This window comes from Hemitrygon akajei, chromosome 4 (genome assembly GCF_048418815.1).
Source record: "Hemitrygon akajei chromosome 4, sHemAka1.3, whole genome shotgun sequence".
Taxonomy (NCBI): Eukaryota; Metazoa; Chordata; class Chondrichthyes; order Myliobatiformes; family Dasyatidae; genus Hemitrygon; species Hemitrygon akajei.
In genome coordinates, this window is record NC_133127.1 from 84,053,209 (window position 1) to 84,080,475 (window position 27,267).

The 27,267-nt window shown below is 40.6% G+C and overlaps 2 protein-coding genes across 7 annotated transcripts in view; one reads left to right on the plus strand and one right to left on the minus strand.

The window, feature by feature from the left end:
• LOC140726504 (neuropeptide Y receptor type 5-like) overlaps window positions 1-27,267 on the minus strand; it is a 51,273-nt gene that overhangs the window by 8,092 nt on the left and 15,914 nt on the right. The window contains exon 1 of one of the 2 annotated variants that reach the window (XM_073042981.1): window positions 9,489-10,210. The exons of the other annotated variant lie outside the window; for it this stretch is intronic. The gene's annotated coding sequence lies outside the window, so the exon portion shown is untranslated. Of the gene's footprint in view, window positions 1-9,488; window positions 10,211-27,267 lie in introns of those variants that run through there. 2 annotated transcript variants of the gene reach the window in all.
• The window catches only part of LOC140726505 (neuropeptide Y receptor type 1-like), a 28,923-nt gene continuing 11,923 nt past the window's right edge, over window positions 10,268-27,267 (plus strand). For 2 of the 5 annotated variants that reach the window (XR_012098654.1, XM_073042983.1), the window contains exons 1-3: window positions 10,268-10,508; window positions 20,389-20,441; window positions 22,797-23,609. Coding sequence is in view for 4 of the 5 variants with exons in the window: in XM_073042983.1 (XP_072899084.1) it covers window positions 22,914-23,609 (696 nt within the window). In the remaining variant the exon portion in view is untranslated. Of the gene's footprint in view, window positions 10,509-11,082; window positions 11,355-18,809; window positions 19,058-20,388; window positions 20,442-22,796; window positions 23,610-27,267 lie in introns of those variants that run through there. The other 3 variants (XM_073042985.1, XM_073042984.1, XM_073042986.1) reach the window with 3 other exon arrangements.

A 27,267-nucleotide genomic window follows, 5' to 3' on the forward strand; every position in this document is an offset into this window, starting at 1 on the left:
ATGAGAGATGTTACTCCATCTGCCACTTTTTTGCCCATTTTCCCAATTTGTCTGTCCTGCTGCAATTGCTTTTCTTCCTCAGCACTACCTACCCCTCCACCTACCTTCATATCATCCACAAAATTTTTATTATTGCCTCTTTAAATAATTTTTTAAATTCTTTGTTATATTGCTTCTATGTAACCTAAAGTAGTAATTAATCATTAAGAGTAATTTTTGTAATCCTCTAAATCTTCTTTAAAGGATAACTTACAGTTATCAAAATCTTATATATATCATCTTGATACACTCTGCTATTGGCTCTCTTTCTTGTATTGGTTTTGTTCTGACATTTGTGCCCCATGTCATTATCTTTCCATCACCATGGAGATCCTATTTGTTCTCGACTTTTAATATGTTCAATATCAGAAAGATATTCTTTATAATATCAAGACTTTGTGGTTTGTAATTGTTAAAGCATCTTTTGCTAGTCTTTTAGGAAAAGATTCACTTAATTCTTAGTAATGTTTGACAGTACAATTTTTTGTGTGATGACTTTAAAACAGAACAAAACGTGTATTTTGTATGTAGCATACCTAAAGATAAAATAGCAAAAAGAAAGAAAAGAGTGAGAGAGCACATCAATTAGAAGATATGAAGGCTCCCTGAAAGGACTGGAGGAAATCTTAACGCATTGATTCAACCAGCTTTCTGTTTGCACACTGTATTTTGTAAATGCTAATGTAAAATTTAGCTTGGCATCATTAATGAAAATATGGAAATGCTCGGAACAATGATTGGAATAGATCATTAATTAGAAAAAAAGATGGATAAAAATATAATTTTTTAATTAAGTAAATGGGAAAATTGCAAATGATAATCCAGCAGTTTATGGCATAGAGCAATAATACTTTTCTGTGTCCAGATCAGTTTTTTTTTACCAGCAGTGGACCTACTTTGATGGAAGGATGATCTTTGCAGATTTTATCCCCCATTCCACACTGATTGACACAGCTAATCTTCTGCAGATTAACATGAGGCTGGTTGTCTTCCTTTTTTTGTTCAAATGCAGTTTGCATACAATTTTAGCAAAACATTGTTAAATTTTGAGATATAAACAGAACATTCTGGAAATATTCAGCAAATCAGATAGCATCCATACAAAATGAAACCGTTAATATTCAGGCTGATAATTTTTCATGAGAAACTCTGCCTGAGATAGGTAAAAATCAATCTGCTTCAAAATTGGATACTATGGGAATCCTCAAGTGCAAACTACTTAAAATAAACTGACATTTTTAGACTCTGTAAGTATAGGTTTCAAGAAAAGATTGAAATATAATGAAAATAAATGCTGCTGACAAATAAAACAGTATATCAAAGTTTCAGAATATTGCTCTGCTTTTTTAAATACGTAAAATTTGGTGTTGGTTTGATGAGAAACTAAAAAAATGTCATTACATTGAAATGCTAATATTTCTCAAGTGATCTGAATCTCCATCATTAAGTTTGTGTCAAAGATACAGTACATAAATCAGCAATAGGCAGTGACAGATGCTATGGAGAGATTAAAAGGCATTACATTTTATATATATATATATATAATTTTAAAAGCAATGTTTGCATTATTTACTCATTGGAACACATTAATGGTAATATACTATTACAGGGTTAGTAATTCTGCCTTCGATGCCATTTTAATGCAATAGTGTCAACATCAGACTTCATTTTGGAAGATCCAATATCTCTTTCAAGGCTGTACAGTGGAAGAACCAGAATCAGAACCACTTTATTGCCCGTCTGTGAAACATACCAGAATTCACTGTGATTTGGTGCCAAGCACATAACACAGGACAACACCATAACAGACGACACAATAGCAACCAACAATTTACAAGACAATAGTACAAACAGCCACGAGCAATCAACAATTAGCAGAACGGTCACATGCACAAACAACAATAATCAAATTTAATTAAGTGTGAACATATGAACAGGCTCAATAATTACCAACAGAACAAGGAAAGCAGGAAAGACCATTTAACAGGTGTTGAGCAGTACAGTATGACACCTGCCTGAGTTACTTTGAGAAGCTGGATAGCTACAGGAAAGAAGCTTTTGGAGATGAAGTGTAGTCCAGGTGGTGAATGACTTGTAGCATCTCCCTGACAGTAATTTGGGGAATAGGTGACTGCTAGGGTGGATGGAGTTAGCAGTAATTTTTTTCCAGCTCTTTTCTTCACTCTGGTGATGGACAAGTCTTTCAACTTCAGTAGCTGGCAGCTACTCATCTCCACAGAGTGCACCACTCGCTGCAGCCTGGACTTGGAGAGGCAGGAAGCAGCGGGGAGCCAAATGCTGACAGAGCTGGTCACAACACTCTCAGTAATAGCTGAGTAAAAATTCATCTGGATTTGCCCTGAGATGTTGAGCTACCTAAACTGGTGTAGGAAGAACAATCTCTTCTGGGCTTTCCTAGCGATAAGCATTGTGCGCTTATCCCCCTTCAATGTAATGGTTTTCCCCAGGAACATGAATGACTCGACCATAGACACAGACCAACCGTTCATTTCCAAGGGGAGGGGGTAGTAGTAGGTTGTTGGCAGAAGTCAATCCTCATTTCCAGGGTCTTGATAGCATTAACCCCCAAATTGTTATGAACACACCATGTTGCAAGACAGTCTACCTCTCTTTGATAGCAGGTCACATCATTATTAGAGATGCGATCAACTACAGTGGTGTCATGATTTTAATGGATTGTCTGCAGAGGTACAGTCATTTATATAAAGTGAGAACAGGAGGGGGTGAGAGGACACAGCCCTAGTGAGAGCCTCTGCTTATAAACATTGGATTGGACAAGTAGGGACCCAGCCTAACATTCTGCTTCCTTCCTATCAGGAAGTTTGTAATCCACTGTAGGGTAGAGCTGGCTGGGTTAGCTTGCTATGGAGCAACACCCAGAACAATAGTTTTTAAGTCGGAGCTAAAATCCACAAACAAGATCCTCACAACCGTTGAAGAATGTAATGAAGGCACAAGTTAACTGCATCATCAACAGGTCAATTTGCTCTATAAGCAAACTGTAATGGTCAAGAAGAGAATAAGTAATGGACTTAAGGTAGGCCAACATCAAACATCCGAAGGTTTTCTAACTACTGAAATCAGAACGACTGGCCTATAAGCAAAGTCCAGTGATCTTGTTTTTCTTGGGAGCTGGGACAATTGTAGCAACTTTAAAGCAGTCAGGGAACCTGCATAATTGAGAGAGGTGTGAAATATCTCAGTGAAGACAGGTTCCAGCTGATCTGCACAGTGCCAGGTGAGACACCATCAGGGCCTGCAGCTTTCCTAACGGCTTTATTTCCAAATACTTTGCAAATGTCTTCATGCTTCACAGAAAATGTTGGGTGGGATGGAGGGAGGGGGCAAGAAGGGGAGGAGGGTGAATAAGGTGAATGAGGCTGGGGTGAAGGGGGTATGGTGACATTGGAGTGGTTGTGAAAAGACTCCATGTTGTCTGGTGTTCATGGACCTGGGCACCAGATGTAGGACTTAGATGTTGGGCCTAGGCCAATGTATTAAACTATTCCTCTTACAATCATAATTTTAAATCCTATGAAATAAAGCACATTAGTGTTTTGATCCATGTAGCTGTGTCACAGGCTAAGTAAGAGGAAAGACTTTTTTTGAAATAAGTATGGTCATGAAATTAATTATAGTACCTGCCAATATTGATAAGCTATGTATATACCTATTTCATTCAAATTGTGATCAACGCTGGGTCCAAAACTGGTTCAGGCTGAAGGGCCTGTTTTGTGCTGTAGTGTACTGCGTTTAAAATTAGTTCAGGAAACAGCTATCTCAATAGATGTGGATTCTTGTTTTTATGTTAATATCTCAAGTGCAATCTGCATAATATCTTCAACAATTAATGCTTAAGTGCATGGCCAGAATTAATTATTTAACAGTAGGCATTTTTGTGAAATATACCAATTAAACATTGAGGATTTTGCTCAAAATTGGAAATATTCAAGATCATAGTTACCTTACCATCCAATCAGTGTGAAAGAAATTATACTCACTTTAGTGAAAACTCCAGTTTTATTTAATAAATTTCTGCAGTCCTGGGATTTGTACTTCATTATTATAATTCAGTCTATCATGAGTTACCTGAGGGAACAGTGGCACATGCTCCACATAAATATGCATAAATTCAAAAAGGATCTTGACAAGCTCAGTGAGAGGGTGGTAAGATGTAAGATGCAGCTTAATATAGAGATTTGTAGGGTTTGGGAATTTGACAGAGGGAAAGCTGATAAAGATGCAAGCCAAATAGATTACATTTGAAACACTGGAGCAAGACAGACCCTTTGGATCACCCCTGTACCTCACCCTATCCGAGTTCATTGAAATCTGCAACTTCATCTGTGTGTTACCTCTGGATCCTGCTCATCCCACATTCTCCTGGCCAGCCTTCCAGCTTCAAACCTGTGTAAGCATGAACTCATTGAATACAATGCTGCCCACATTCTAGCTGCCACCAATTCCTGTTCAGCCCTCGCACTTTTACTTGCTGACCTGAATAAGCTCCCAATTTTATCTTGCTTATAAAACTCCCTTCCTTCCTTTCAAACCTATACCTATGTATGGGTGACTTCCTAAAGCTCTAGAGGTGTGTTCTCCAGTTCTAGCCTCTCATCTGTCCCAGATTTCCGTCAACCATCCCTCGCAGCTGTGCCTTCAGTGGTTTACATGACTGACTCTGAGATTTCCTCAGCTCCTCAGTCGCTTTACCTCTCTCTGTCACTCAGTAGTACTTACTCTGGCAAAATCTTGGTTATATAGTTCTTGCAGACCTGAGGTCATGTTTTGTTTGGCAAATTTGCATGAATTACCTTGGGATGTTTTGGCATGTTTGGCAAGTCATTTAAAATGGCATCAAAATGACAGGCTGTATAGATGGAGGTGTAGGATGCAACTCAGGTAAGTAACTCTGGCCATGTCTATGGCTATGGCGAGATCACAGTGGGATTATTAAATGCAGTTTCTGCATTTTTAAAAAGGACACTTGTTTGTTGGAGGTGTGCAGTGAAAGGCTACACAGGCAACCACAGATGGCAATGACTTATGAAAAAGAGTAGTTAGGGTCTAAGCAAAAGAAATAACATTTTAATAACATTGGCAATTACAAAATATTTGGACATATTAGATCCAAATACCAAATACAAGTATCTGGGAATACAGTTAGATGAGAAGCTAGACTGGACTGCCAACACAGATGCCTTGTGCAGGAAGGCACAGAGTCGACTGTACTTCCTTAGAAGGTTGGCGTCATTCAATGTCTGTAGTGAGATGCTGAAGATGTTCTATAGGTCAGTTGTGGAGAGCGCCCTCTTCTTTGTGGTGGCGTGTTGGGGGGAAGCATTAAGAAGAGGGACGCCTCACGTCTTAATATGCTGGTAAGGAAGGCGGGCTCTGTCGTGGGCAAATTACTGGAGAGTTTAACATCGGTAGCTGAGCGAAGGGCGCTGAGTAGGCTACGGTCAATTATGGAAAACTCTGAACATCCTCTACATAGCACCATCCAGAGACAGAGAAGCAGTTTCAGCGACAGGTTACTATCGATGCAATGCTCCTCAGACAGGATGAAGAGGTCAATACTCCCCAATGCCATTAGGCTTTACAATTCAACCGCCAGGACTTAAGAACTTTTTAAAAGCTATTATTAATGCTTTTTGAGATAGTGATTTAGATGCATATCATATTTTTTACTGAGTTAAGTATTGTATGTAATTAGTTTTGCTACAACAAGTGTATGGAACATTGGAAAAAAAGTTGAATTTCCCCATGGGGCTGAATAAAGTATCTATCTATCTATCTATCTACCTTCAAATACAGACTTTAAGTGTGGAATGCATATTTATAAAACTATGAATTAGAAAATACAGGAGCAGCTTTTTCACTCAAAAGGTGTAGACTATGTGGAGTAGACTATCAGCACAAAACAGGAATTAAGGAATCCTTACGGGTTTTAAGAAGAACATTGTCTGATTCAGGTCAACAGATTAGAGTTATGATTATTACAAATGCCAAAATTAGAAGTGTTCACATCTTTCTTACTTAATGAAACATCTAGCTCATAACCAGCCGTGGCATTCATAGAACATCGAACACTATAGCACAGAACAGGCCCTTCAGCCCATGGTTTGATGCCGACCTTTTAACCTACTCTAAGATCTAGATCAATTCAACCGACTATAGCACAGTATAGTAGATAAAACCAGTGCAATAATGATGAATTAAGTCTTTCATCCAGCTGACAGACATAAAACACCATTTAAATTGATACAAACTTAAACCTGTTATCCAGGTCCAATGCATTTGTTGCCCCTGTGGTGGTACTGATACATTTTTTTTCACAAAGCATTATTATGCCCACTGATTGACTTTTTCTTTGCACAATATAGAGCAGCACTCGGGGAGTCATAAATATTCATTTTAATTTTAGTCCAGTTTTAATGAACTGGTATAATCGTGCTGAACATTTTCTGTACTTTTGGGTCCACTGCAACAAATAAATGGCTGAAATAAAGTAACAGAGTTGCCGGTTTGCATGCCCAAAGAGGGCTTAAATTCTACAAGTTTTGCCAACTGCACCATGCACTCCTTGTTTTGATCATTGCATCCATAACCATAAACCATGAGTAGCTTAAGTACTTTGTCCTACTGGGAATTACTTTAACTTTTCTTTCGATAATGGATTACTATAATCCCTTGTTGTCATTTATAATCCTTATTATCATTTAACAAAACTTGCCACCATTCATGCAGAAGTGTAAAATGTAATCAATACTATGCTCAGAGTTGGCTGTATGTCAGCTAGTGTAGAATCAATGTGCCAATGTAATTACTCAGAAGCAATAAAATAAACTAGTCAAAACTTACACTCACTTATTACTTAATGACAATCTAGAAAAACACTGAAGCTATTGCATACAACAAATTAAACTCCTTCGGTCCTTTCCTGAGACCATGAAATCAGCTTCAAATCAAATTCTGAACAGGAAGAGGCCACAAATGCAACATTAGGCCAGCATTATAATCAAGTAATATCAAGTTGAATTAACAGTTACTAGCAGTATTTTTTTCCACTTCATCAGATTGTTTGTCAGTGTTGTTCAATTCATTCCCTGCTTTTACAACAAGGTACTGCCTGTGTTATGTTTTCCAAGTTTATGTTATGTTATGTTTTCTTTGACAAGTTTTTAAAAAAAATTAATCATTCCTCTTTTGAAAGCTTTAGTTCCTTCTTGGAGCATGATTCCATAGATGCCAGGAAAATTCTGAACGCCCCCCATTTGTGAAGCTTTGCCACAAATATTCCACTACTGTTGGATATTGGAACACAGCCAGATCCCCCATCCTTATGCAAATGTGCAAAAATACTGTGCCAAGAATTACTGGATATTAACCAAGGTTTGATTTTTCCTTCTTTATCCATGACCCACATATAACTGTCCTGTTCCTAATTGACATTAGCTCATTAAGGAACAACCTCATACATTGGCTGCCTTTCATAGTTCAGCTGTTATTGGATAAACCTGAAAATCTCGTGGCAAAAAAATGTCAGTGGGAATTCACTGCAGAATCCTGCTCTTGTTAATTATCAGGAATAAGTAGTTTGGAGCCATCATAGAATCATTTAGAAATAATTTCTGATTTGTTATTTACAGCAGAAATTGATGCAATGATTTATTTCAGTTTCGTTTACTCTCCCTGCCATCCACCTTTCATTATCTATTTAGACAGTCTCCCCTTCTCTCTCTGGTAAACTATCTATACATGTATCTTTGAATATTCATCTGTCCCTTTCTCATTTTCTTATTCAAATCTTATTCCCTCATCTGTTTCGTGCCACAATATTATATTTGCTCTGGGCTTCTCACTGTAGGAAAAGATCACCATCAGCCTTGATCTTATTGTATGGCGAAGGCTTGAGAGGCCAAATGGAAAATTCCTTCTCCAATTTATTATGTTCATGTGTTCATATCTCTCTGTTTCTCCAGAATGTTTGCCCTGATATCCAAAATACCAAATAAAACAACACGCAGAAAGCCCACATATAAAGATTGATCCTCCATAAAGAATTACTTATTGTTTGAAAAACAAAGTTTAGAATGGATTTATCTTTCTATTAATTTCTGTTATTATGTCATAAATGGCAAAGTAAAGCTTTAGTGTTTTTAATTAATTTTATCTAATTAACCCTTTGAAGCAAATTATTTTTTACAAGGTGAGATAAAAAGGGTATTCCCTTGCTCCGTTTCTCATCCTTTCATCTCCCCTTATGCAAATTTTCATCTAAAAGTGTAAACAGGAGCTGTCTGTTTATCTATGGAAGGTCCCATTAACCTTTCAATATGAATCTTAATAGGAGCCCCGTGACACATTTCTGTCCTTCCTTCTAGTTCACGTACACCGAGGTTTTCACTCTGACAGCTAACATTGACTTTAGCAACCCTCATGCGATCCAAACATCTCTCAAAGGGAAAACGTCAGAACATTTATGCTTTATTGAAGTTTATTTATTGCGCTGCTTCAAAGAGGGCGAGTTGCACAAATCTGATTATCTCTGTTCTTTATCAAGGTCAAACATCAAGTATTTTGTCACTTGACTATTTAAAACAGCAAGTGAAAGTCTGCCCTAAAAAGTAAAACAGATCATTTGGGGAGCTAGATAACTCAGGATAAGGGAGAGGCGTTACTTGAGGCAGTCATCTCTTGTGCACTGCCCCAGTAATATTTTATCAATCTGTAAACCTCATGTTCCGGGCAAGCAGACACACGATCCTCCTCTCAGAACCTCGTTATCTATTTTTTACGATATAAACCATATCAAGTTGACGCTAATAAAGCATAATCTTTACTAAGGCTTATAATTGCCAAACAGCGAAACGTTGCTTTCATGTACGACCGTTTAGAGTTGTGGACAAACGAGGCGGGTGAGCGAAAACAGGATAATGCTTTGACATCTTCCTTCCAAATCATCGATTATTTTCTCTAACCGGGTTTGGACGAAAGAAGTGTTAAAAGCGGAGAAGCGCAATGCTCGTACTGGGCATGACTCGAATAAATGTTGGAATCCGGTGCTGAATCTTTCTTGAAGCAACCGCCAACATCAGCCCGCCGAGCGGGCATCATTGATGAAGAGTCTGTTTCTGTCCGGCGTTGTGAACATGCTTGTTTACGACGAACGCTCTGACAGTTAGAGACCAGATACAACACTTTTCCTCTTGTGCGATTTATCATTTCTTTTTGTTAATCGTCCTCCGTAAATGGAACGGAGATAAATGTAAAGATAATATTTAAAATAATGAAGGTAGGCATTTATGAAGTTGGCAAAGCATTACCGAATAAAACGGGAAGGCAAACACGACCATGCGCCACAGAAGCCGAGTCTGAAACCCGCATGCATGTCTTTGCAAAACCCCAAAGCACATATGGAATACCTGTGATCCGCAAAGCGACCGGCAGATGCCTCTTGCATTCATCAATCAGCATTCCCTCACTTGTAACCTCAGCCCGGCGATTTCACCAGGAGCTTCGTGGGATCTCCGGAGATTCCTCACGTGGCTCCGCTGCCCACGGTCGAGACGGGTGTATATGGAAGCCGCCGGACCGTGGCTGGCTTGCCGATTTTCGGCTTGCGCCGCGAACAGTATCTATTGCCCCTTTTTTTTTCCTATGCAATTTGTCCACACATCCCAACTCTTTCCGCTCATTTAGAGAACGCCTCCGTCCAGGGGCCGTGCACAGAGTGTCTCCCGTACTTTTAAAACTCTCCTTCAAGTCTTGCTGGCTCTGTGCTACGGACGGCTTAATCACACCCTTGCGATTCACTGCTCTTATTTGCTATTCTGCAAATGCAATGCAAAAATCCTTTATTATCCGGTCGGTCAAGCACCCTATTCATTAAACGAGACATTGATGTATAACGGGGGAGAGAGGTTCGATCAGCCATGCATACTAAGAGTCTGCGAGCGGATGCACAGCATCCTTGCCTGCTTGTAAAGCCGCTGAATGAAGCATCTGTGAAGTTTCATTTTTGACAAGTTATGGATCTCACTGGCCGAAGCCCGTGCATGCTAAATTGTCCGGTGAGATCACCTCCTTTTCCTGCAGGCGGCAGCAAAAAGCCAGACGATAAAACAGTCTCGCTAACACAGCAGGGAGATAAAAGCTGAGGCGGCTGGGGGTGGTCTGGTTCATGCGGGGAGGTGGAGGGGCGAGGTTATTTTCTACGTGAGTCTATGTCTCGTATCTTTTGGGGGCTCCTTGCTTTAATAATAAACAGCCATTCCTCGATCAGTCTGCTGAACCAACCCCTAGCGGCTGATACAAAACAGACTGAGAGAGGCTGAGCTCTGAGACCCGCCTCCTCTGTAAGTAATAAGGGAGCAACTCGCATTGATAAATTATTCACAAAAGAACCGGGAACAACAGCAAAAGGCAGGTTCGGCTGCTTATAGGTGAGTTTAGTTCTTTTGTTCAAAACCAGCTTTATAAACATTGCATCGCTGTTCAAAAATGTAAATAGATATACAAAAATTTCCCTTTAAAAATATCGGCTTTGCATGGTTTTTTTTAGAAAGCACCGTTTCGCTTTCTGCAGATGAAATAACCGATTGTTTCTGGGCAAAGTAGGTCAGAAATGATAGTATTTGCTTAGTTGCATCGTTGACCTGCCAGTGAAGAGAGAAACCTGAGTGGTATCAAATGAAGGAAACACAGTGCTTTCTCCCGGGCAGTGGTATTATAGATGAACCACTAGTGCGCGAAATGCCCTGTTTAGTGGCATCTCGTGGAAACTTTTAGACAGCACAGTTAGGCTGTTACTTTTTGAGTTCCATGAATGGATTGGAATATGATGCCCTCAAGGTATATTGCAAACAGTGTTCTCTGCAAATGAAACGGCCATTAATTCTTTTTGTTTATATATTGTATTTAATACTCGCAATCACTTTATTTAAATAACAGATTAAACTAAAGCTGGTAAGCGGCTTGTTCGGTTTTATGGTTTTACATTATTTTCTCCAATAATAGATTTCTGCATCCAACGGTAAAGAGATTCGTCTTCCCTCAAAAATCCTTGCCGACCTGGTTGGTCTGTGCGCTGCACGGTGCGCGGGCCAGTTCATGCAAAGCTGTGCGTGGTGTGCGGTATTGTTCCAGTGCTTGTGTTTGGTTCTGCGTCCGTCCCCACGCTGGTCTGTTCAAATGGATGCCCATGTTAGAGAAAGGATTAAAATGCGAGGGGCGGAGATGGCGAGCGATTGAGGAAATGTGACTGACCACGGAGAAATGCGCCGGATGAGGTAAAAGAGTCGGGGAAGAGGAGAGCCGAGACTGTTAGATGGCCCTCAGTTAACGGGAGAGAGGTAGGAAAGGAAACTCAGCCGAAGGGATGGACCAAACTACAGAAAAGTTGGCGAGGCAGGGGCGGAAGAAAATGAAGTGAAAAAAGAAATATGAATTTATGAATGGGAGATTGAGATTGGGGACGGAGGTAATTTCTATGCTGTGGGCAGGGGGCGAGGGATGTGGTTTGTAGGGGAAACAATACAATCTGCGCTTTAATCGGAGTTAGCCTGACATACAGGAAGAACACCGCAGTTGGACAGATGTCAACCGCCGATTGCCAGTCTGCAAACGTGCTCCTGATTGTCTTTCATTTCAGCGTATTATCATTACAGAGCGAGGTTAATGTGGTGCTTGTGGTTTATCTAAACATTAGTTGGAGAGTTAATTAGTGAAAGTCAAAAAGTTAAAAATCGACAAAAATCCAATTAGTTTCTGTACCCAACTATGACCACCAGTGTTGAACTAATAAGCTTGACACGTTTAGTGTAAACATTTTGCTGTTGCAAAAACATTTTAAAATATTATTTTAAACATTAAACAATATTAAAACATTAAGTATTCTCAGAATCAGGTTTAATATCACTGGCATATGTCGTGAAATTTGTTGTTTTGCGGCAGCAGTACATTGCAATACATAATTTTTAAAAAAAACTGAATTATGGTAACTGTGTATGTGTGTATATAAATAAGTAGTATAAAAAAGTCGTGAGGTGAAGTTCATGGGTTCAAGGTCCATTCAAAAATTTGATGGTAGAAGCGGTTCCTGAATAGTCTCAATATCACCAAGACCAAGGAGATGGTGGTGGACGTTAGGAGATCTAGGCCTCATATGGAGCCAGTGATCATTAATGGAGAATGTGTGGAGCAGGTTAAGACCTACAAGTATCTGGGAGTACAGTTAGACGAGAAGCTAGACTGGACTGCCAACACAGATGCCTTGTGCAGGAAGGCACAGAGTCGAATGTACTTCCTAAGAAGGTTGGCGTCATTCAATGTCTGTAGTGAGATGCTGAAGATGTTCCATATGTCAGCTGTGGAGAGCGCCCTCTTCTTTGTAGTGGCGTGTTGGGGAGGAAGCATTAAGAAGAGGGACGCCTCACGTCTTAATAAGCTGGTAAGGAAGGCGGGCTCTGTCGTGGGCAAAGTACTGGAGAGTTTAACATCGGTAGCTGAGCGAAGGGCGCTGAGTAGGCTACGGTCAATTATGGAAAACTCTGAACATCCTCTACATAGCACCATCCAGAGACAGAGAAGCAGTTTCAGCGACAGGTTACTATCGATGCAATGCTCCTCAGACAGGATGAAGAGGTCAATACTCCCCAATGCCATTAGGCTTTACAATTCAACCGCCAGAACTTAAGGACTTTTTAAAAGCTATTATTAATGCTTTTTGAGATAGTGATTTAGATGCATATCATATTTTTTACTGAGTTAAGTATTGTATGTAATTAGTTTTGCTACAACAAGTGTATGGGACATTGGAAAAAAGTTGAATTTCCCCATGGGGATGAATAAAGTATCTATCTATCTATCTATCTATCTATCTATCTATCTAGTTGCGTGTGTGCCTTCACTCTTCTTATCGTCCTATAGGTATATATAAGGCAGAGGTTGATAGATTCTGAGAAAGCCGGAGATTGGGGCTGAGAGGGAAAATGGATCAGCCATGATGAAATGGTGGAGCAGATCGATGGGCCAAACAGCCCGATTCTATTCCTATATATTATGGTCTTCTTTACTTCCTCCCTGACCTTACCAATGAGAAGAGGGGCCATTGCTGGGAAACAGAAATGCCCAATGGAATCAACGTTCAAGTTAAAATCAGTAACTTCAAAAGGGAATCAAAGCAGATTTAGGAAAAAAAATGGACAATGTGAAATGGATTTAAGTATTTAAACAGGATCCTGATGATAAGGTTCTGAGGATGTTGTATAAAGCCATAGAATATCTTTCTTGTTATTGCTTAGCTTACCCATCTTTTCTCTTCCCCTGCTCTTAATTTTTCTTACATTCTGGTCATCTAAGTAAGTGTTTTTTTAAATATATCTCAAACTCCTTTCCTTTTGCTCTCTTTCCACTGATTTCCACATTACTTCTCAGGGCTGTGGTGAATCTTAATTTTTTTGAGGGCTGAGAGCCATGGAGTGGGGTGGGCCAGACTGAGACTTCACAAGGCATTGGTGAGACCACATTTGGCGTGTTGTGAGCAATTTTGGCCTCATATCCAGGTTCACGAGAATAATCCTGGGAATGAAAGGGTTAACATATGAGAAGATTTCGATGGCTCTGGGCCTGTACTCGTGGGTGTGTAAAGAATGATGGGGTTCTCATTGAAACAAACCAAATATTGAGAGGCCTAGATGGAGTGTATTTGCAGATGTTCCCATTTGTGGGTAAGTCTAAGACCAGAGAGTACAGCCTCTGAGCAGAAGGTGCTGAATCTTGTGGAATTCATTGCTAAAGATGACTGTGGAGGCCAAGTCATTGGGGAAATTTTAAAGCGGAGGTTGATAACTCCTTGATGAGCAAGGGCATCAAATGTTATGGGGGGAGTAAACAGGAAAATGGGATAGAGGGGAAAAATAAATCAGTATGATCAAATGGTGGGGCAAACTTGATGGCCCAAACTCTGCTTCTATGTCTTATGGACTTAGGGATCAGAGTGCATGGCACTTACTCTCAAGGTATTATTTCTGGACGTCCTAGTTGTTAACCTAAGTTGCCACGATAACAGTATACATGACTCAGCATCTGCGATGCTACTGATACACCCATCTAAGCACGTCCTAGACATTGAGTTAGCTGCCTGACACAAGCAGGTAGAAGGTGGATTTCAGACACACCAAGGTTGCTTCAAGATTCATTGACATTTCACAGAATGATTTGTGGAGATTATACGGGTATCATAATCTGTGGCCGTGAAGTGAGGAGAAGCTTTTCAAAGAAGCGTTCCTAAAAAGTGACACGGAAGCAGGAGCTGGTGATCTCTGTTCTTGCCATCCGAGCCACTGGTAGTTTAATGACCTCATCAGGTCAGGGAAGATGAGTGCAGTGTCACAGTCAGCTATATCCTGAATGTTTTCTTCATCCAGCTCCCACGCTCTGCCTTTTCCCAGTCTCTCCAAATCAACATTCCCATACCAATTCAGTGTGCAGGTACACCAATTCCTTTCTGTCTTTACACATCTTCATGCCCATATCTGCCCAGTTTCCCATCACCTTCAAGCTCATCCTGTGAAAATCAGTGGCTGTTTTCAGGGCTGGTTTCTGATGGTGGAAGTTAAGGAGAAGGCAGAGGGAAAGTTTGTGGTTGGAGTTGTTGATGGTGATGGTAAAAGGCTTTGCACCTCGATGTGACAGGGCCAAATGCTGAGTTTAATTTGTTTGCGCAAGTTAGCAGTGTGTACCGCCGCTCTTGCTTTGACTAGAGCTTCTTCCCCATCCTTTTCCTGCTCGACAAAGTGCTCTGTCCTTTCCAGTCCGTGTCTCCACAGTATTGTTCAGGGTGTGACAGACAAGTATTACATTGGCTGGTACATTTAAAGGGTGTTCCAGAACCAGCAAGCCCCTGAGAGCACACTTACAACATACTGATCTTCACTGGGATTTGCCGGTGTCCTGCTTCAGTACTTAATAGATTGCATTCCAGTCAGCCACAAGCAGTAAGCAGACCATGATTTAACTTTCTGATCTGTAATTGCTGGACATACCCGTATAGTTGGAAGATTATGGCAAGTCCTTCCATAATCCCTCACGACTTGCCTCCCTCAGCAATCTAAGATGCATCCAATCTGGACCGACAACTTGTTGAGTTTAAGTACATCTTTTCTTCTGCTCATCAGTTTTCACATTGTCTATTACTTTACTTTTTATTTTTATTTAGAGAGATAAAGCACAGTAACAAATCCTCCCAGCCCAATGAGCCCATGCTGTCCAGTTACGCCCATGTGACCAATTAATCTGCTAAACCATTCATAGAAACATAGAAAACCTACAGTACAATACAGGCCTTTTGGCCCGCAAAGCTGTGCCGGACGTGTCCTTACCTTAGAAATTACCTCAAGTTACCCATAGCCCTCTATTTTACTAAGCTCTATGTACCTGTCCAGGAGTCTCTTAAAAGAGACTCCTATTGTATCCGCCTCCACCACCATCGCTGGCAGCCCGTTCCATGCACTCACCACTCTCTGTGTAAAAAACTTACCCCTGATATCTCCTCCGTCATCTTTGGACTGTGGGAGGAAACTGGAGTACGTGGAGGAAACCCCCTACGGAGAGGATGTACAAACTGCTTACATACAGTGGTGGGAAATGAACGAGGGTCACTGACACTCTGATAGAGTTACACTAACTGTTGCACAATCATGCCGTCCCCACACTACTGTGCCACCCAGCACTTCCCCGGCAATTCCTTCCATGCTAAACCAGAATTTTCAGGAAAAAGCAGCAACTACTGCACACAGTCCTGGGAGGAAAGGATCACTAGGGAGACATGACACATGCAGTAGTGTGCCCAGAGACCGAACTTCTTTATGTGGTCAGTGAGGGCGGGGTGGTTGAGGTTCTCTATTCATGAGCTCCAGTCGGGCCTTTGATAAGGTTCCACACTGTCGGCCTCTCTGCATGGAACCAAGGAAAGCTGGCTGATTGAATGCACAACACACACAAAGTGCTGGAAGGAACGCTGCAAGTCAGGCAGCATCTGTAAACACAAGAAAGTCTGCAGGTGCTGGAAATCCAAAGCAACATGCACAAAATGTTGGAGGAACTCAGCAGGTCACAACAGCATCTATGGAAATGAATCATCCTTTTTGGGCCAAACCAGCAACTGTTTATTCCTCTCCATAGACGCAGCCTGACCTGCTGAGTTCCTCCAGCATTCTGTATGTGTTGCTCAAGATTTTCAGCATCTGCAGAATCTCCAGTGTTCATGATTGTTGTATTATTAGCTTGACAGTAGAAAGCAGAGGATAATGGTGGAAGGTTGCTTCTCGGACTAGAAGCCCATAAATAGTGGTGTACCTCAGAGATTGGTGCTTTGCATCTTGCTGTTTGTCATCAATATGCACAATTTTGATGTTAATAAGCTTGCAGATGACACTACAATAGATGGTATAGTGAACTATGAAGAATCAGAGAAAAATTTCCCTACTTCTTGCTGACAGGAATTCTAGAATGCTCTGAACCTTGAGGGGTAATAAAATATGCATATGAAGATGCAGGTAGACTGGCTAATTGGGCAGAATAGTGGCAGATGAAATTTAATGCAGATCACTGTGAGTTGATCCGTGTTAGCAGAAAGGAAGAGAGAAAATGTTGAGCATGCTGCACAGTTTTTAAAAGTGTGCAGGAGCAAGGGGATCTGGATGTACAGGTGTTTAAGTCTTTTCAAATAACAAGACAAATTGAGAGAGGTTATTAAAGTTGATGGGATCCTGGGATTCATATTTAGAAGTGCAGAGTACAAAAGTGGGGGAGTTATTTTGCTGCTGCACAAAAGACTGATTAGGTAACAACCCCGTTCACCCCTGGTCACCACAGTTTAGCAAGGTCGTGAGGGATCTCGAGGGGTTCAGGACATATTCACTGGACTAGCTCAGAGCTTCAGCTGTGAGGTTAGATTGGAGAATTTGGAGTGGTGCTCCTTGCCATGATGAAGGCTTATAAGAGTATAACTCTATAGAGTTATGGGAGATAGTGACTGCTTTTGAAAGTTTAAGTGAGGGGAAATTCTTCCCATTTCCAGAACCAGCAGGCATAGATTTAATTTATTTTTGATGAAGGGGGATTTGATGAAAACTGCTTTACTCATTGTTGTCATGATGTGGATTATACTGTGTGCAAGGCTGGCAGAAGCTTAATCAATCAGTGCCTTCGGAAGAGAGTCAGACAGGCAGTTGAGAAGGAATCATTTACGGTTCTCTGAGGAAAGAACTGTGAACTAACAGGATTACACTTCTACAAAATGTCCTTTTTGTGTTCCATAGCATTTCTGTGATTCAGCTTGGCCCTCTGCTCTGTTTCACATTGACGCATGGAAAGAACAGCGTTCACAAAACCCGGCAAAGTAAATTGAAAAAGTTGGTGCCTACAAAGTTTAAATTTAGAACACTAAATTTCAAACAGTAAAACTTTGAAGTTTAACTCAGGTACCAATAAAACATTCAGCTGAGTATTCGGAACTAGCTTCCAACAGGGAAAATAAAAGCCTCTGACGGAGTAACTCTTGAGCAGCAGCGAGCCCAGAGCTTACATAGATAGATAGATAGATAGATACTTTATTCATCCCCATGGGGAAATTCAACTTTTTTTCCAATGTCCCATACACTTGTTGTAGCAAAACTAATTACATACAATACTTAACTCAGTAAAAAATATGATATGCATCTAAATCACTATCTCAAAAAGCATTAATAATAGCTTTTACAAAGTTCTTAAGTCCTGGCGGTTGAATTGTAAAGCCTAATGGCATTGGGGAGTATTGACCTCTTCATCCTGTCTGAGGAGCATTGCATCGATAGTAACCTGTCGCTGAAACTGCTTCTCTGTCTCTGGATGGTGCTATGTGGAGGATGTTCAGAGTTTTCCATAATTGACCGTAGCCTACTCAGCGCCCTTCGCTCAGCTACCGATGTTAAACTCTCCAGTACTTTGCCCACGACAGAGCCCGCCTTCCTTACCAGCTTATTAAGACGTGAGGCGTCCCTCTTCTTAATGCTTCCTCCCCAACACGCCACCACAAAGAAGAGGGCGCTCTCCACAACTGACCTATAGAACATCTTCAGCATCTCACTACAGACATTGAATGACGCCAACCTTCTAAGGAAGTACAGTCGACTCGGTGCCTTCCTGCACAAGGCATCTGTGTTGGCAGTCCAGTCTAGCTTCTCGTCTAACTGTACTCCCAGATACTTGTAGGTCTTAACCTGCTCCACACATTCTCCATTAATGATCACTGGCTCCATATGAGGCCTAGATCTCCTAAAGTCCACCACCATCTCCTTGGTCTTGGTGATATTGAGACGCAGGTAGTTTGAGTTGCACCATATCACAAAGTCCTGTATCAGTTTCCTATACTCCTCCTCCTGTCCATTCCTGACACACCCCACTATGGCCGTGTCATCAGTGAACTTCTGCACATGGCAGGACTCCGAGTTATATTGGAAGTCTGATGTGTACAGGGTGAACAGGACCGGAGAGAGTACGGTTCCCTGCGGCGCTCCTGTGCTGCTGACCACCGTGTCAGACCTACAGTCTCCCAATTGCACATACTGAGGTCTATCTGTCAAGTAGTCCACTATCCAATCCACCATGTGAGAGTCTACTCCCATCTCCGTTAGTTTGTGCCTTAAGATCTTGGGCTGGATGGTGTTAAAGGCACTAGAGAAGTCAAGGAATGTAATCCTCACAGCACAACTGACCCCATCTAGGTGAGAGAGTGATTTGTGCAGCAAATACGTGATAGCATCCTCCACTCCCACCTTCTCCTTATACGCAAACTGAAGAGGATCCTGGGCGTGCCTGGTTTGTGCCCTCAGATTCTGTATTATCAGCCGCTCCATGGTCTTCATCACGTGCGACGTCAAGGCAACAGGTCTGAAGTCATTCAACTCCTTTGGTTGATTGATTTGTCCGTCCCAATGAGCTCCTCATACTGGTAAGTTCCAGAAAATTCAAGGAACCCATTCAAAATGTAAAAGGAGTCAAAATCCCTGTTAATGAGCAAGTGCCATTTTTTATTATTGCTATTTTGGCCGATTTTGAATCTGGGCGGCCTGCAAATAACGACTACTGAGCTGAACTGAATATGCCTGGACTCTTTCAATTTTGTGTTTGTATTGTGTTTTCTGCTTGTTTTCTTGTTGTTGCCATTTGCATTGTTTTTTGCACGTGGAGGGTGGTTTGATGTTTTTCTTTGAATGGGTTCCATAGTTTTACTTTGTTTCGTGGCTGTCGTGAGGAAGACGAATCTCGGGGTTGTATACTAAATGTACTTTGAATCTTTGGAATTGTCAAAGGTATATTGCTAAGAGGTTTTCAGTCAGCTATTGAAAGCAAAAGTTGTGTTAGAAATGAATATCTTAGGTATTCTTTCTTTTATATTTAATTCCCAGTCCCACCTACCATCTACTCCCACCTTAACCAACCAATGTTGCTTTCAAATTCGGATTCTCAAAGGACTTAATATCCACCTTCATGATCTTTTTCTCTTAATTTTTTTCTGAAAATGTAGCTTTCTGACAACTTTTTGCAATTTTTTAATGTATTCAGGCCCCCAAGTGTGTTGAAATTCATGTACTCTTTCATTGACTACTCTGCATTTGTGTGATGTAGCAAATATACTGTCCTGAAGGGTTGTCTGAGCGCTTCCAGTTTCTATTAGTTCTCATCAGTTAGTTCTTAAATTGGAATTAAATATGATGAATGCCCATTAATCACTTAGAAATATTGTCCTTTTGTGCACCGATAGCTTAAGCAAATATATGTTCAAAGAAAAGGTGAATTATTCATTATAAACTTTCAGCATTGTACTTTATGAAGAAGTAATTTATTTCAAAATTAATATATTTTAAATGTCACACTTCACTTAAGAGGACTTGATTAGAATTTCAGATGAGGAAATCAATGTAATGATTTTTCTACTCATTAAAATTTATTGCTGAAAAATCCATTCAGAAGTATTTTATTCCATAATTGTTTTGCTAAATTCAATCAAATCGAATGATTTCTCATTGCTAATATTTTGTTTCAATATTCGGTCCGAAAGAAATGTGACAGTTTATTTGACTAAAAATAAAATTTGAGATCAGTGAAATAGTTTGTAATTTTTATCTTCCTTCAAGAAGAAAATTAGAATATCCAAATAAAGTGACAGTTTTGCTTTTTAAAATTATTCTAAGAATTTGAGTTGTAATAATTGATTACAGGCATTGAAATTTTTATTTTGAGATCCCACTATTTAAAACTAGCTCTTGTTTATTTCAACAGAAAAACACCAATTCAGAAAGGGAGAGCAAGCAATACACATCTCTCCAAATACTGTAAGTGTTTCTCAGCTAACATATAAAAATAGTAGAATGAATCTGAGGAAAATCTTATTCAATATTTGACACCATCATACAGTGTTCATAAGTGCTGTCCTTTATATGGAGTAGGTAATCACATAATGATCCGTATTTTTCTCATCCACACCAGGCTACCTGGAGTGACTTTGCTGAATGATAAATAGATCAATTGGTATTATGTATCTTAAGTTCAAATAGGCAGAAGTCAGGGAAGAAGAGATAAAGGGTTTGAGAAGCGGGAATCTGATGGACAGGGACCATGGAGATCTAGAGATAAGGTAAGAGAGGGAAACATGAGTAAGGAATAGTAAAGAGGGGAGGGGGGTGGTGAAATTACCAGAAGTTCGAGATATTGATGTTCATGCCATCAGGTTGGAAGCTACCCAGACGGAATGTAAGGTGTTTCCCCTCCAACCTGAGCATGGTAATAGAGGAGGCCATGGACTGACATATTGGAATGGGAATGGGAAATAGAATTGAAATGGGTGGCCACCGGGAGATCCCGCTTTTTGTGGCAGTTGGAGCAGAGGTGCTCAGCGAAGCGGTCTCCCAATCTATATTGGTTCTCCCCAATATACAGGAGGCCTGACTGGGAGCACTACGTACAGTAGGTGACAGAAAATTCTAGCTAAAGCAATTCACATACTAAAGCCAGGGTCAGAGTATGAAGGGTAATGATAGAATGAAGAGATTACAGAGATGAGACCAGGAAAATATTTTAAAAGGTAAGAATGGAAGTGTTTGGGGAGTAATTGAATTCAACAACAACAGAAGATGGTAGGAGGGAAGATTGGGGATGTGGTGAGTGGAGTCCTTGGGGGAAGAGATAGTGGGACACACACCCCAAGTTGGAGAGTGCAAAGGAGGGAAATTATCAACACAGAATGGAATTGGGTTACCTATCAGGATTGACATCAGTGATGGAGGAAGGGGGTATTGAGTCTGTCACAGGAGGGATTGGGGGCCGGTTTAATGGGGAATGTTCAGAAATAGGCAGCAAGAATGAGACTTGAAAGTATTTGTGGGAGTCATGGAGATATTTAGGGATGCCTCAGGAAGCTTGAGGTGGGAATTAGTAACAATGGAAACTTCTTTCTACCTGGAAGAAGACAGGTATCTGAGACTCCCTGGCAGTGTTGCAGGTAAGGATAGGCATTTTGATTAATAACAGGACAGCCCTCAATGCTCTTTGACTACCACATTGCTCAATTAATGTTGTTTTTGAATTAATGTGTGGGGTTGTGAATATGAGGCACCAGAGTCAAATCTGCCAATGTAGTCCCAGTGCACAAAGTAACCAATCACTTCCAAAATCATTTCTTTTTAAATTCCAACATAAGGTGCATATATCATTCTTGTATGCAACAGAACATCAAGGCCATGAAGTCCAGAGATCAAATAGCTCTTGGTATTGCAAACAAACTTGTTTAACCCAAAGCCGGTGTCTGGGTCAGATGGATAGAGCTGGTGGCAGGATTGGGCCCATGGACAATGATTCATCAATGACAAGCAGTCTTATAATGGGGAGATTTGAGAAGGCAGTGAAGTGGCAGAGCTCTGTGTTTGGAGACTAACCCCATGTCGTTTGATATGCCCATGAAAGGACACCATGTCCTGTACCTTACTGAAGAGGAGCCTGTAGCAGAATAAAATCTTATAAAACAATATCAACTTTAGAGAAGTAATAATATTATAATTAAATTTGACCTAATTTTATAGGATTTATATACAGTATTTTATATTAATTACTATCCTCATGAGATTCTGGAGGTAATGATGTGACAGAATGAAGCAAAGCCATTACTGGAGGCAAACAGCAGTTACTGAATACTTCAGAGAAGAATTAAGACAGGCAGTCCCTCTAAGCTAAATTTTTGCTACAGGGCTATGCTCGTCCTTAGCTAAACAAAGGAAGATAGGTTGCAGAGGGACAATATTTGCATGTCTTCTGCAAATGCCTTCATATGCAAACAACAGTTCAAAGTTTCATTTTTTTAGGAGGTACAATGTTAAGTATCATATCTCGACCTGCTTCCTGGAATCTCAGTTTACAAACCTTTTATTATCAATGAACATCTAAACCACAGTGTTAGATATATGAGAATCAAGTTATCTGATGACAGTATCAGGCATTCAACACCAAAGGGGTGCCGCTTAAATTCTAGACCCAATTATTTGATTGCTCGATCCTACAAAGTAATTAAGTGACTAAATGACCATAGTTTTCAGTTTTCCAAAGTTAGATGATGACAATTGTTTTCTTTTGATCCTGAGCAGTTGAGATTTTTTTTCATTCACTGTATTTTTGGTAATATTTATTTTCAATTATAGAAAGATACCTTTGTTTAAGAAAACATGGAAATGACATGAATTGTGAAAAGAACGTTCTTCCCAGAAGACGCCGTCACCAAAGTTTTCGTCACCCACAGTGCACGGTTTGCAAGCAGAATGGATGGCATAACTTTTTCCGCTGGAAACCTTTCCATTCTCTTTAACTTTTCAAAGAGAAATTTCACCTTTGATCATTTTGACCAATGCTATTCACCATCTGCCATGATTTTCATATTAGCTCTGATTTACAGTGCTATCATCATCCTCGGGGTTTCTGGCAACCTACTTCTAATTATTATCATCATCAAACAGAAGGAAATACACAATGTCACAAACATTCTGATTGTCAATCTGTCAGTCTCCGACCTAATCATCAGTATCATGTGCTTGCCTTTCACTTTTGTCTATACATTCATGGACCACTGGATTTTTGGTGAGGCCATGTGTAAGCTGAATACCATGATACAGTGCATCTCCATAACTGTCTCCATCTTCTCCTTGGTGCTGATTGCCGTGGAGCGCCACCAGTTGATCATCAACCCCCGTGGTTGGAGACCCAACAACAAGCATGCCTACCTAAGCATTGCCATTATGTGGGCAGTGGCCATCCTCACAGCACTGCCTTTCCCACTGTTCCACATTCTAACAAGCGACCAGATCCAGTACGACGCTAGATACTCAGCGGAGTTTGCTGGGAAGTATTTGTGTTTTGACCAGTGGCCATCAGAAAACCAGAGGCTTGTCTACACCACTTGTCTCCTGATACTGCAGTACTTTGCTCCGCTCTGCTTTATATTCGTCTGCTACTTCAAAGTAAGTGAGAAGAAGTGTCTATATTTTGCGACATATCTGTCTGGTTTACGTATGATCAAAGTTGGTTTGCTTATGAATCTTATGTTTTGGTTTTCAATCTGTCAATTCGGAATAAGCTGATGTACTGTAATGTCGCTTTGAAGCAGTTTCAAAATCGATCTAACATGAATCTTTAAAGACATTGGCAGACAGTAGTCATGATTGCTGCCAGATGGAACTGTTATTGAGCGCTCAATGTGTTCAATCAAAGTTTTGGGTTTATGCATATGGTTAGTGAGTATTACACTGCTTGAATGTGTTAAAGTTATGGTAGTGCAATTTAAGGACATGGATTTTTGTGAAGACATAATTTTGAACTACTTTATTTCAGTTATTGTTATGATATTAATCTTAAGAATTTTATTTAAGAGATATGTTATTAGCAACTACATTAAGAAAAATATTCCAAATCTGAACTTAAATCGTAATGTTAGCCAACATCTAAAAGCACATAAATGTAGCAAGAGTGAAAGGAAACTGCCCAAGATGATCCTCGGCTTTCCAATTATGCTTATTTGTGGTATTTTCAATAGTTAGATATAACTAATACTGCTGTGTCACACGGAAGGAGATTGTGCAAAGGAACCAGTTTGTCTATTTGTATAATGTAATTTGTTTTATTTTTCATTCTGCAAGACAATCAGCATAAGTGGATGGACAACGTAACATTTGCTGAAAATGTTAATTTATTTTGTGGCTTGCTGTATATTTCCTGCGCATAGTTTTTTTAAATATTTCCATCATTTGTTGTTTATCACAGGCTTAAGTTTTCTGATCAAGGAACAATCACAGCAATTTTTTATCAGTGATTTACCAAATCAGATTTCTTTGCTATCACATTAGGCTGCTTGGAGTACTGCAAGAAGAATATGAAAAAAAGTAAATGGTGATAACTTTCCCAGCTATTTGAATGAAGACTGCTTTAAATTGTATAGAAAATAATGATCAAGATCTATAAAGTTGATTTTATTCAGGCAGATTCGTTACTCACACAGCTAAGTAATTATTTGCTGTATTTCTTTGATACTCTAAATTTTTTTGATAAGGATTAATCACTGGCGTGTTTAATGTAATGGAAAATATATGCACAGTATGTTGCTATTTCTTACAAAATTATAAATCTTATCTTGATGAACAAGATTATACACTTCAAAAAATTTCTCTTATTTGTCTTTGATCTTTTCAACCGGACATCAATTGGTGAACACTGAAGTAATTTTATGCACCTCTCGTGGACAATCTTGAGAGAGAAAGGTTTATAAATTCTGTTTTCCCAAGAGCAGTGAGTGATGGAATGATACACCAGCTTTTTGTTAGATCTAAAGAGAACACAAGTTCATTATTTTTCCTATAGGAGATGAAAAAAAGTGTGGAAATTATTATGTTAGGTTATTGTCTGAATATTTCATATGTCTGAATAAAATTCCTTTCTTTTTTCATAATACAGATATTAATTTATTTACAATAAACAGGCATACATATCTTTTAAAAGCATAGACAGAGGAATCTTCATCCCTGTCGGTGCTGTTAATATAAGTATCTATGTATTTATAATGAAAATGTTATTTGTAACATTTCCAGATTTTTTTTCAAAAGTAATAGGATTAATATTAATGTTCCAAAGAATATTTTTCAGATTGTTCCCCGATCAGGAAAATTCATGCATGGTAAATCCTGATGGGGATTGAAGTGAAGAAACAAATCAAATTTGCATGAGTTGTTGGCCTCTGTGTGCAAATTCCTGTTGTTTCATTCCATCTTTCAAAGATTTGCACCAGGCACATGAATCAGTGTGAAATCTGATTTTCTTTGTTAGCCTTCTGGCTATTTTTTTAGAGCTTTCCTTCAGAGAAAAGGGCTCAATCGTTTCTTTTAAATACGTGCATTAAATATTTGATTAACAAATATTTGTAAGGTACAATCATTTGTAACACATGATGAAGATTTTGAGATGTGGAACACGCAGCAAGGAATGCACTTTAATTAGCCATGTTGATGTTAAACTATAAAATTTAGTTATATTTAGCATTACAGTGTGGAATAGGCCTTTCTGGCCCTTTGAGCTACACTGCCCAGCAACACCCAACAAACCGATTAGCCCTAACCTAATGACCGGACAATTCACAGTTAAAAATTAACCTAGCCAGTACATCTTTGGACTGTGAGAGAAAACTGGCAGACCTGGAAATGACCCAGACATTCCCCCAGGAGGACATACAGGGACTTCTTACAGGGTGGTGCCGGAATTGAATCCGGATCTCTGGAACGTCCTGAGCTGTAATAGTGTCACACTAACTGCTCCTCCACTGTGGTGTCCATGATAGAAATTTGCTACTGTTAGAATATTCTGCTTGTTGTTTAGGCATCAGAATGATCTCTTTAATAGGAACCATCTAGTGTCCTGCACTCTCTGCATCTCTTCAATAATATGATCAAACTGTATGATTTAACCTCACAATGAATCTTAACAGCAGTGATTTATATTCTGGTGAATGAGCAATTGTCAGGAGCGGACATGGAATGGACCCAAATGCAGGACGCAGGCACTGAAGTACTGGGGGTAGGACAGGATGGGGATGCCATGGCATGCAAGGGATAATGCAGGTGGGACTGGATCCCGGAGGTCAGGCGAGGCAGGAGGATCCCACGGGTCAGGCAGGGCCGCCTCCCAGGCAGGAACACGGAGGCCCGGGCAAGACACAGAACACCTGGGCAGGTGCGGGCACAACCCGTAGGGAGCAAGGGGTGAGAAGGATCGGAGTCCTCAGGGCCGGCTGCATGGATCCCAGGCAGGGCCGCCTCCCAAGCGGAAACACGGAGGCCTGGGCAAGGTGCGGACACCTGGGCAGGTGCGGGGCACAACCCATCAGAGGTGAGGGGTAGGAAGAGACAGAACCACCTGTAGGGTAACGGCAACGGCCTGGCTTACCCAACAGAGGCAAGGGACAGAACCACCCAAGGGGTAACGGCGATGACCTGGCTTACCCAACAGAGGCAAGGGAACAAAAGGGAGCTGGGTCCAGGGTGAGCAGCAGGACAACCAGGATACACCAGTAAATGGGGAGAAGCAAACAGATAGCATGACAGCACGGGCAAGGCGAATACGGTGGAACAGCAGAACCAGCACACACAAGAGAAGCAGGAAAACAAGACGAACCTGGACAGAACAGAATACAGAGCAGGCCAGCAACCAGGACAGAACAGGATTCAGAGCAGGGTGGCAACCAGGGCAGAACAGGATACAGAGCAGGGTGGCAACCAGGGCAGAACAGGATACAGAGCAGGGCGGCAACCAGGGCAGAACAGAATACAGAGCAGGGCGGCAACCAGGGCAGAACAGGATACAGAGCAGGCCAGCAACCAGGGCAGAACAGAATACAGAGCAGGGCAGCAACCAGGGCAGAACAGGATACAGAGCAGGGCGGCAACCAGGGCAGAACAGGATACAGAGCAGGCCAGCAACCAGGGCAGAACAGAATACAGAGCAGGGCGGCAACCAGGGCAGAACAGAATACAGAGCAGGGTGGCAACCAGGGCAGAGCAGGATACAGAGCAGGGTGGCAACCAGGGCAGAACAGAATACAGAGCAGGGTGGCAACCAGGGCAGAACAGAATACAG